Genomic DNA, 12,177 nt, shown 5'->3' with positions numbered 1-12,177 from the left:
TTCTCTGTGTGTACACATCCCTTTTGGGACTTAACACTCTCCGTTGTTTTCCATTTATGTCTTTCCTGACTGGTTAGGAATAGGTAATAATTCACTGAATGCACCTCTGTTTAAACAAACAAAAGTCGTATCTAACTTTCAGGTTTCCAAACCACCTCTATGAAAATAAAATACTGTTCTCAGGGTCATCGTGGTTAAATTTTAAGAGCTGTGATGTCAAGTCATGGCTCCTTGATGCGAAGGTCATTTGCTGTGGTAAGGCTGGATGTTCATAAATTTAATGATTTAGTACAGCTGAATAATACCTTTTCTCCATCCGTTTACAAAAGGGTAATTTTTTTGTTGCCACAGTGTCACCCTTCAGCCCTCCACGGCCTTGTCTGGCCTTTTCCCCGTAATGTGGTGCTTCTCACCATGTCACGTGACTTCAGGCCTGTTCACTTGTCCCTCTGAGAGGGTTTGACTTATATCTGGTGGTGTTGAGTTGTGGGATGGGAGGCGAGGGTGGACGAGGGAGAGGGCTAAATCCACGGAAGGCACTGCTGGTGTTGGCTGTATGTGAGGTGAACCCCAGGGGGTTGCTGCTTGCTGGGCATGTGGGAAACCTTTGGTGGGTGGGGTTAGGATGGGTGACTTGGGCCCGTTTGCTGTGGGTAAATACCGGGTGTATTTAATTTGAAGGAGAAAAGTTAGCCTTGTGTGAATAATAAAATGTTGAAAATTCTGTGAGCTCTATACAGTGAGTCAGATGGGTGATTACCTTGTCAGGGACTGTTTAAAAACCAAAACCAAAACCAAACAAACAAAGCCAAAACAAGAAACCCAAACAACCCAAAACAGAAGCACATACAAAACAATGGGTTGATTGGCAGGGTGACCCCAAGGACCTGTCTTAGCTTCTCCCTCTCCTCATTTTTTTTTTTTTTTTTTTTGATACGCGGGCCTCTCACTGTTGTGGCCTCTCCCGTTGCGGAGCACAGGCTCCGGACGCGCAGGCTCAGCGGCCATGGCTCCCGGGAGCAGCTGCTCCGCGGCATGTGGGATCTTCCCGGACTGGGGCACGAACCCGTGTCCCCTGCATCGGCAGGCGGACTCTCAACCACTGCGCCACCAGGGAAGCCCTCTCCTCATTTTTTTAATCTCCATTTCTCCCAGCGTTCATCATATGTCTTCCTACTTCTGTGTGAATATAGAGTTAGCTTAACTCATTAGAAGTAGAAATCCTGAGTTCCTTTATTAGAGATTTCTCTTGTTAGCTGGAAACTCACTTGTTGTTGGCTTACTGAAATCTATTGACGTGGTAGATTTTCAAAGAATAAATGCTTTAAATATTGGACTGAAGGTGTTATAAATAATCTCATATTTCAGTTTAGCTCACATCTCTGACAAGAGCTTTTCAACTCATTCAAGACCCTTATTGTATATTATCTCAAAATTCCTTCACTTGCTTTATTTAGCAAATCATTCCATTTCCTTAGATTTGTACTGTGCCAATTGTTTTCTGATTACATAGATTTCTCTATAGAGCTGCCTGCTTACTCTAGAGTGTAGGACTGGTGGGGTTTCTTTGTACAGAATCTTTTAGAAGTGGGGCTTGATAATATGCTTTGTTAGGGATGAAACCCAGAATTTTAGTTCCTGCAGCTGGGCTTCCTTCAGAGTTTTTTCTTCTTAATAAAAAAATGTCTAATTATTACCTTTTCTCCAAGATATTATAACTATATGAAATAAATATTTTATAAAGTTATGAAAAACATAATTGATATCTTCCCAAGAAGAAAAGCCTTTAGGGTTTTGTTCGTTGCTTTCAGTTTTTCAGAAACTTGAGCTTTCCGTGGAGAGGAGTGATGCTTGGTGCAGATGTTTCTTTTTCTTTCATTTGCTAAATCATTTTCCTTTAACTTTTAAATCTCTGTCCAAGAAAGAATAATATGAAAAAAAAAAATTCTTTGGCCGATGCAAGGAGCTAGGCCATCCCAGTCTGAGGTATAGTAGCAGGAACTAAATTTATGCTATTCATCTTTGCATTAATTGCCAATCCCCAAAACAATATCTGACATAGCTGGATTGCAAAAAGGAAAAAAATAAAAAGTAAGGTGAGAGGTAAAAAGTAAAAGTAAGGTGATCTAGAAGCAACCGGGATGGAGGTTGGGCTAACTACATTTGTTTGTTAATCTTAGTGAAAAACTTTGCTATTAACCCGCAGAGGAGCCAATACTCTTCTCTAGTCCACCACTCAGGAAAGACAAAAAACACTGAAAATGTTCTTCAGGACTTCAATCATTAATATTAACCTATCACCTAATTTAATGTTAAGGGACATTGGGGAAACATTGCCTATCTCTTGGCCTAAATGGAATGCATACTAATAGAATCTATGTAATTTCCAAGGAAAGGACAGGAATATTTCATGGAAGTGATCATGGTTTCAAACAAAAATTGTATCTGAAGTTGTCCCATTTCCAAGATTGAACTACTTACACTAAAGAGCTCTGCTTTTTCCCTTTCCGTCCTCTTCATACATTTGTTTTCAATCAGTTTCTCTTCTAAAGCAATTCCTCGGTTTATCTAATGTTCAACCAGAATTTTCTTTCCTTACTGTGTACACAAGGCTCTATTTTCTCTACTCTGAATTCTTTGTTTTCCTGGGGCTCCAACAACCAGGCTTGATTTTTTTTTTTTTTTAGAACTTTATTGAGATATAATTTACAAGCCGTAGAATGGACCCATTGTAAGTGTACGGTTCAGTGCATTTTTCTAAATTTATACAGTTTTGCAACTATCACCACAATCCAGTTCTAGAACAGTTCCATCACCTCATCTCCTCTTGTGTCCATTTGCAGTCTGTCTCTGCTCCTGCCTGTGGCCCCAAGCAACCACTGATCTTCTTTCTGTCTCTATAGATTGACTTTTTTTCCTTAAAAAATTCATGTAAAGAGATACTATCTGAGGTACAGTGATCCTAATTGTTTTGTTTTCCATGATTGCCTCTTTCAGTATTTGAGTTAATTATCAAAATGAAAAATTCTCTTGTAATATTACATTGAAGTAATTTCATAGCTTTGAAGAAACTAATGTGTGAGATGATTTCAAATTAGTTTGTACTCTGTTATTTTTCCTCCTTGCATTAATTGTGCTTCCATTCCCCAACTTGCCCAGCAGTGTATCTAAATGCGTGCAAGTAGCTGGAAAAGAAAGAAGGCAAAAGCAATCTATCCATTTTGTAACCAGAGCATGACCCCAAGAGTGGTGTCTGTGAGATGGGGTGTAGCTTCAAACACAGAAGGTAAAACTAAAGCTAGCAGCTTCCATAAGAAACCATAGAGTATTTTTTTTGATCTGCAACTTGCAAAGATTTCTTGCAGAAGACAAAAAGCACTAACTCTAAAAGAAATAATAAGTTATATTTTATAAAAAAAAACACTTAGTGCTCAAAATAGACTGTTAACAAAATGAAAAGACACAGGTGAGGCAAAATACTCTCAGTACATACCTCTGACAAAGGACATGTTTTGCAACAATAAGACAGACAACTCAGAAATGGGCAAAAGATTTGAGTAAATACCTCATAAAAGAATGCGTATGAATGGCACGTGAACTTGTGAAAAGGTATATTCAGCATCAGTTGTCATCAGGAAAATGCACATTAAAACTGCATTGAGATACCACTTCACATAAACTAGGATGGCTAAAGTTAGAAAGACGCAGCACCAAATGTTTGTGCGAATGTGGAGTAACTGGAACTGCCATATATTGCTGGTGGGAGAGTACAATGGTACAAGCAGTTTCAGACGCATAAAGTGCAAAAACCACTTCAGTGTATACCTTTGCCGAACTTGAAAACTGTATACTTAGGAGTGTACATTTACTGTATGTACATCTTACTGCAAAAAAGAGAAAAGAATGTGTTTTAATCTTCGAAACTCATTGATCTTCACTATGTCCCACAGTAATCCCCTCTCCCTCCTTCCCAGCTGCCCCAGCTTCCCTCACCTTACTTTTTTCTTTGCAATCCAGCTACGTCAGATATTGTTTTGGGGACTGGCAATTAATGCGAAAATGAACAGAACAAATTTCATTCCTGTCCCCTGGGGATGAGTCTAGAAAGGGAGTCATACATGCTGATCACATAACTGCAGCAATGTGATAAATGCCGTAAGGTTAGGAGAGCAGAGAGGGGCTGCCCACCCCAGGAAAGTCAGGGTAGACTGCCTGGGGGGAATAGCAGTTCCCTTGAAAAAGCTTAGATAAACAGGATTGACTCTTAGACGTGGTGGGAAGGGCTCTCTGGGAAAAGGGAACAGCATGTGCAAAAGATTCAAAAATGGGCAACTTGTGATCCCACGTGCTGAAAGGTGGCTGCTGGTGGTGGAGGGGGGAGGGGAGGGGAGGGGAGGGGAGGGGGAGGTGACAGCCGGGGCAGCAAGGTGGGGCAAGTCAGCAAAGGCCATACCATGAAGGGCCCTACCTACCAGCTAAGGAATTTGGACTTTATCCTAAGGAGAGGAGCTGTCGAAGCCTTCTGTCTTCTTGTCTTCCTAACTAGAATCTGAATTCCATGAGATCCAGGTCTGTTATTCATCTTTGCATCCTTTGTAATGTCTGGACACGGTCCTGGAATGGGTAGGACATCGAGTAGGTGTTGATTGATCTCTAAGGCTGTGTGATAGTCTCTTAGAATCTTGCATGCTTGTTTCAGCCATATTAAAACGGAATGAGTCAGAGCAGAGATACTTTTGGAATGGAGAGATGGGGGTCTCATTACACTCTGGGCATTGTGCCTAGGCACTCCCAATTATTATTTAATCTGTGTCACTCTCCTTGCTCAGATCTACCAGTGACCTCTGATTGCTCTCAAGATAAAGACCAAAGCTCACAGTGGCCTGCAAGGTTGCTGTTCACTCACTGTCTGCAGTGCTTTTTACCTATTTAATTCCTATTCATTTCTCAGGTCTCCCTTCAGTTCACTCACAGCCTTCACTGCCCCACCTCTCCCCACAGTAAGTGGGTTCTCACAGCTCAGCTCCGTGTGACCGTCCCTCGGACTGTGTGATTATTTGATTTCCCTTCTGCCACCTCGAGCACATGAGCTCTGTGATACCTTTCTACCCCCTGCATCTACAATGCCTAACATTTAGTAGACACTCAAAAAATGTTTTGGTTGCATGAATTTGGTTGCTTGAGAGAAGGCTATCAGATATATATTATTCTCATGTTTGAGGTGAAGAAATTGAAGTTCAGCGGTTAAGTCACCTGTTAAAGGTTACATAATCCATAAGAGCCAGACCTGGAACTCAGGGATGTCTGACAACAAAATCCTCCTCTTCGTGCGAACAGTCAGTCAGCAGGCCCAGCAGGCCGTGAGTGCAGCTCATGGATGCATTTGCCTATTAGCATCAGTGTCATGGCTCTACCCACCTGTTGAATGATCAATAGAATAATAGGCTAGTGGTTAAGAACATGGCTCTGGACCCAGAGAGTCTAGCCTCAAGTTCCTCCTCCACCATTTACTAGCTTTGTTACCTTGAGCAGGCTATTTAATCTCTCTGATTCAGCTTCCTGGAAAGTGGGGTAATATTACCCACTTTATAGGATTATTGTGAGGATAAACTCGATTAATCCATATAAAACGCTACTATTAAGCACACAGAAAGTGCTCAATAATTGTTAGCTATTACTATTATCACGACCCATGTATTCCTTCCCATTTTCTTACTATAATCCCAAATTATATCCAAAGGACCTATAGCAGTTTTTAATTTTTTTATTTTATGGACATTCTCTCCTTTGCATGGAGCCATCTGCCCTAAGTCCTAGTTCAACTGAGTCCTCTCAACTCAAACTTGGTCATTTCTGTGTCTCAGCAGGAGCAGGTTTCTAACAGCAAAATATGGTAATATTAATCCTCTTTGCTGTGAATTTCTAGGTTTTTAGGATTTACACATTTCTTCACACCTCTGTTCAATGAGGAAAAACACAGTGCTGAAGTGTAGTAGAGGAAGCAGTATTAATAGCACTGTTCTCTCTCACAAATCACAATCCTTTCCCCCAGACTAAGCACCGTATCATCAAGCTCTTTGAATAACTGACCTGACCCCCACTCCCAGAAAACCCTAATTGTTGGGAAGTGATTTATGTCACCATTTCCCCCCCATTCATTAATACGTGAGAGCTGGTGTAACTTACAGGAAATTAAAAAAGGAAGAAAGGAAGAAAAATAATTAGTTCACATATATAATGGTTGCACGCCAAAATTTTAACATTTTTAACATGTTCCCTTATAATGCAATTTTCTGTAAATATTTTTCATTCCTTCCCTGGTTTTCCATTGTTGAAATTCTTAACTAATTTCTTGTGGTTAGGGTGTAATAGTGTGTGGGTGTGTGTTTTAATGACTTAACTGTTTACCTTGCTCTTAAAAGAAAATAGCCCCTGATTTGTATTTAAATGATGAGAGAACTAACTGCAGTAAGGTTGCCCCTGCCTGTGCCAGGCATCGCTGCCTGCTGAGTTGATGTTGCAAATCTTCATCCAGCCCTGCCAGAGAAATGACACGCCCATCCTGGAGGTGAGGAAACAGAGGCTTAATGAGATGAAGAATTTCCCCTGGCAGCCAGCATGTGTCAGACCTTGCGTAGCTAGGCTCTGGAGGTGCAGGTGTTAACAGGATAGGGCATAAGGGATAACCAGAAGCAAACCTGGTAAATTAAGTTGGGGTTATAAATAGAAGACCTCAAAAGACAGGCTGAGGGATATATAATTAATTTTGCAGGCAGTGTGGAACTAATGACATTTTGCACTTGCTCCCACCTGCTCAGTCCTCAACGCTAGGCGATCAGTGATGTAAGGAGCCTTCCAGGTGATTCTGTTGCTCACTCAAGTCTGAGAACAGCTGCTGTAATGTATCTGTGGCCATGCTGTGGGAAGGATGGAAAGGGCAAGGAGGAACAGTGGGAAGGCTGGTGCCAGAGCCAAAGGAGAGGTGATTAGGACATAAGTTTGGGTAGTTTCATTGGAAACAAAACAAAGGGAAAAACTGTGAGATTTTTCAAGGAAGAAATGATAGGACTTGATGACCCAGTGAAGGTAGGGGTATAAGATGGGAGGCCGTTGTTCACGAGCGGCAGAGCTGCAGATACACCCCAAAGGCATTATACGCCTCAGATATTTGAACCTTATTATTGTGCCTTAATTTATAGCAATTTAAAATATGTCTCACACCCATCAATCTGCTGCCCTTAACTAGATTTAACTTTCCCTATAGGGATAAAAATGTACCAGACGCTCAATACCAATAATAATGTTGACCATGGACTGAGTTATCAAATGCCAAGAACTATTCTCTATGCACTTTACAGTCATTATCCCATTGTTGTTCATTAGTTATGGATGCTCATAAATTGCTTTCTGTTAGTGTCCAATCTAAGCTGCACACCACTATAATATTAATGTTCCAGACCCTGATCCGAGAGGCTGAGTCTGGGCTCTGGAGTCAGGTGGCTCCAGGCCGAAACCTCAGCCCCATTATTTACCAGGTGTGTGGTCTTTGAGGAGTTTACTTACCCAACCTTCTGCCATAATTTCCCCCAGCTGTATTACAACAGGTATTATTACTACAGCGAGGATGTAATCATGAGTGGAATTCTTAGGGTTGTTGTGAGAGCTTAAATGAGAAAATGCCTGCACAAGGCTTGACACTTAAAGTACTTAATAAATATTGATGATGCTTTTGGTGATGCCTATGGGGATGCAGATGTCACTCCCTTGCTCAGAACCTTCAGTGGCTCTTCTTGGTCAAGAAAATAAGCTCCTTAATCTGGCATTTAAGATTTTCCACCAACAAGTCACTCCTTACCTCTCAAACCTTTCACCTGATGATTCTTTGCATAAACCCAGGGCTTCAGCTAAGCTGATCAGTGTCCCCCGCAAACACTCCAATCCAATACCACATCCCAGCCTTTTGTTCTGTTCCTCCACCCCTCTCATCATGTCCCTCAGGGCCCATCCCGCTAGTCACTGTTTGTGGAGCCATCCTTACCAAACCCTCGTCTGCAATACGATTAAATCCTTCCAAGCTCTGGAGCTTTAAAGGCCTTTAATGTTCGATGGACCCTCTGGAGCTTTAAAGGCCTTTAATGCTCGATGGACCCTCTGGAGCTTTAAAGGCCTTTAATGCTCGATGGACCCTCTGCTGCAGTACAAGGTGGCCCAGAACATTCTGCCCATGTTCAGCCGCCTTTTCCTACCCTTCAGTAAATGTAGGGCTGTGCCTGTCCCTCTTACTGTGCTTGGTGCCTAGCCCCAGGCCAAGGACCTGCTTTCTTAGTGCTGGTAACAGACACCTATACTTAGCTTCTTGGTTTTTCCCAAGTTCATTTAAATATGTGTTGGTGTTGTTTTCTCACCCTGATAATGCTGATAACTTCCCTTATAGGAATAACATTTAATCTGTGAAATAATTATTATTATTTTTCTTCTCAGGATGAACTTGACCTCACAGACAAACACAGGGAAGCCATGTTTGCACTTCCAGCAGAGAAAAAATGGCAAATATACTGTAGCAAGAAAAAGGTAAGCTATTCATTATGATTATGATTATGGTTAACTGGAAAATGATCATTTTGGATGCCCTTTGCTCTTCCATTTCATCACCAGAATTCAGGCAGCTCTTTATAAGGTAAAAACCAGATTGAATGTGTCCTGTTGTGGCCTCGGTGCTACATGCAGTAAAGGGCCAGCTCCTTGGATGTTGTTTTTATCAACACTTCATTGCACACCGCACCTCACACCATTATTCATAACGCTGTGTAAATGAGGCCCAAAATAACATCAGCTTACAGAAGACTGAAGTGTTTTTCCCTTGTCCTTTACATGAAAGTTTGTGTGTAGGTAGGTGAGAACTAACACTGTGGTTTCACAATTGTGGTTTCACAATTGTGGTTTTCACAGCCCTCTGTGACTCCCTTCTAACAACTTTCCATTTCGCCATCTCTAAGGTGTGGCCTGTCCTCGTGCTGTGGGATGGCTCTCCAGCCATTTCACATTCCAGACTAGGGGTGGAGGAAAGGGGGAGGCACAGGCTCCCCACGCCCCCACTCTTAGGGCCACATCCGGGAGTTACAGACCTGAATTCCCCTCACATCGCACTGTTAGCTACATGGCCACACTCCCTTGCCAGGAATGCAGTCTTATTCTGGGCAGTCATCCACACATAAAAGCAGGGGATTCTAGTACCTTTGGAGGAGGAGAGAAAGGGTATCGGGGGCAGCAAAAAAAACGAACTATTCCCTAGCCTAGCACTAGGCATCACCCTATGGACTGTATCTCCTTCAGTAAAGCTCACTCTGCCATCTTTTAAACCCCTGTGGCAAATTCTTAGACTGTTCTCTCACCCATTTTTGGAACCAGTGCTGTTCATGGCCACCTTTTGCCACTTTTCCTTCTGTTCTAGGAGAGACTTAAATCAAGACGGGGAAGTGGGAAAGGCAGGGCTAGCACCTAAGAAAAATGTTACCTCTCCAACAGGAGTGGGCACTCAATTACTAACCTCTGGAAGCAGGGAAACAGGAACAAAATATAAGAATCCAGTATCTTGTCAAAACACGGTGTCAGCCAGGGAAACCTTTTCTTAGGGGACTAGGATGCATTTGGGGACCTCCATTTACCACCATGGCTGCCCCCCACCCTTTGCCGCCTTGTGTAATTGGCATGCCCCCCGCCCGGGAGCATCTCTCCAGCAGTAAGCCTGTGTGTGCCCCTTTCTCGCCAGGCTTTATAACCTTTGTAACGCCAGCATCTGATACTTGGAAGCAAAGGTAGGATGAATGAACCACTGAATTGTCATGAGTGTTATACTGGACTCTCAAACAATCTAAAGCACATTTAATTTTCCACCTGAGCCATTGTAATTGATAAAACCATGTGTAGGGTTTGGTTCCCTGGGCCTTTGCTGAGAGACGTGTCCAGCTGTAGCCTTTCAAGATGATTTCTGAGCCATTATCAGATCAGATCAGTTGGAGCATTAAGGGTTCCTAGCCCCGTGGTAACCAGTAAGATGTGTTTGTGAATGAGTATATCCTCTTCTCCTCTTTCTCTCTGTGCACATCTTACCACCTAGAAAACCTCTCTTCTGTGGAACTGATGGTCAGTGGCTCAGGAAACAGATTTTAAAATGAAAGAATTTTAAAATGAAAATAAAAATGTGTCATGTCCTGTTCTGAAAGTGATGGTAGTGTATGGTCTTGAAAACAAGAGAACTTCTCCTGCAGCTGTCTTCAAGACCTGGCCCCTAGAACTGAGAAAGAAAAGCCCTTACGTGCCCGAGTACACACAGGACATTGTCTATTTTGGCTCATCCGAGCGCAGATTTTTTTCTCAAAATTAGGAAACAACATGAAGCGGGGATTGAGAATATGCACTAGAGGAAAGGAAAGGGCAGGAAAATGGGAGCAGCTTACTGAAGGGAAAGTTTTCTTCTTTCCCAGATTTTATTACACCCTTGACGGCAATTGAAAGTTAATCATGGAAACTACTGCCCCTTAGATTAGAAAAGGCAAACCCTGGAGGATAGTAATGACCTCGGGCTCACAGCTGCTGCTCATTTTTCAATTTCCAGGCCTATCAAATCCCCTTGCAAACCTTGTCTCCTGTGTGCGTGGCGGGTTGGCTTTTTGTAGGAGCATGGATATGGTTGTGGCCACTGGCCTCAAATTCCCATTTCCTGATGGATGGGCTCTTCCTGCGAGTACCTGGCCGGATTGCACAGATCTTTGGAAATGCAGTTCTCCTGCTAGCTTCATTCCAGCAGCTTGGATTCCTTTTATGACTTAGCAGTGGTGTGGCTGAGTGGGAAAGCCATCTTAACTCTTTGGCGAATCCCATGGGTTTATAGATCTGCCTCACATTAAAATGGCTTGACTAAGGATTTTCTTGATTAGAGCTTCTCAGACTGTTAAAACTATGCTGTGCCTTTGGTCTGAAACTGACCTTTTGGGGCCCCGTAATAAATCGGGAAATGGCACAATGAATAAGAGAACGCACAACCCTCAGCACGAAAAGGGCACGATGTTTGCCTCTCTTCCGAGAAGGTGATCCCCTTCAGGACAGGTTGCCCATTCTCCGAAGGAAACCCGTGGTGGCCGTCCTTAACGCCGAGAACAGATTGTTTTTCTTGGACCATCTCTTGAGTAACCTTTTCAAATCAGACATGTCACCAGCAAGCCTGACCACATCTATTTCTCAGGCCGAGGCGAGGGAAAGCTACACCCCTATGGCTCCTTCAGACTTTCCATCTTTCAAGATTAGAACCCAAGGCATCGGAGATGTTCTCACACATAGTGAAGCCATAAAGTAAGGGCCCACGAACGCCAACAGAAACAGAGTTGGTGAAAAGCAGGCTTTCTGTGTAAAAGTGCACAGCAGTTGTGGAGACAAACGGGGCTGGGAACTGAAGATGGGGCCAGGCCTTCCTTGGCCAAGTGGCTCTTTTCCATCCAGTAGAGACTTGAGTCCCAGCAGTGGCTATCTGCTTATCAAGCTCTGTGTTCATTTCTCAAACGGCTCTATCTGAGTCCTCTGGTTGAAAACCCATTTCCAGAGCCAAAATGAAAACTGCAAAAGTATTTCTGGGGCTAAAAGAATTGGAAAGAAATTAATTGGAATTTTGCCTAATTGAGTAATCCGGGGGAGAGCAGGAGATGGATGTCGCAGCCTTGAAAGTCCAAACAAGTCTGTAAAAATGACTGAGCCGGTTGGTCAGCCGTGGTTCGTCCTATGCCGCCATCCACTGTCAATTTTTTCAACTTTTACGAAAGGTCCAAAAAAAGGTTCTGTTGGTGGGGCTGGGGGTATTTTCAAATAGGAAATGTTTGTGGTTCTTATCTTTAAAGGTAATTCCCTTTTTAGTTCCAATCACAACATGCTCTTTTGTTTAAGTGAGGTTTTTCCCAGTCTTCAGCCAGAAACTGCATCTGTTAACAATCTTTTGGATTTTAAACTGAAGCCTTTTAAACAATGAACCATCTGACCACGAAAGGCATCTGGCCATGCTGTATTTGCTTATTGTTAACATGATTTTTAAACCCTGGGAAAAGTAAGGAGTAGGTCTTCAGAGAGGAGAAACTAAGATAGCGTACGAGCCATACTATGGCCACAGCAATCTTATCAGTACAAGCAGAA

At 42.7% G+C, this 12,177-nt stretch overlaps 1 protein-coding gene across 5 annotated transcripts in view; it reads left to right on the top strand.

The window, feature by feature from the left end:
* DAAM1 (dishevelled associated activator of morphogenesis 1) overlaps positions 1–12,177 on the top strand; it is a 303,703-nt gene that overhangs the window by 201,024 nt on the left and 90,502 nt on the right. For all 5 annotated transcript variants that reach the window (XM_079909187.1, XM_079909188.1, XM_079909186.1 and 2 more), the window contains one exon: positions 8,482–8,571. In XM_079909187.1, coding sequence (XP_079765313.1) covers positions 8,482–8,571 — 90 coding nt within the window. The remainder of the gene's footprint in view (positions 1–8,481; positions 8,572–12,177) is intronic.

The sequence above is a fragment of the Stenella coeruleoalba genome (assembly GCF_951394435.1).
Source record: "Stenella coeruleoalba genome assembly, chromosome: 2".
Lineage (NCBI taxonomy): Eukaryota > Metazoa > Chordata > Mammalia > Artiodactyla > Delphinidae > Stenella > Stenella coeruleoalba.
This window is presented reverse-complemented; position numbering and strand designations above follow the sequence as displayed.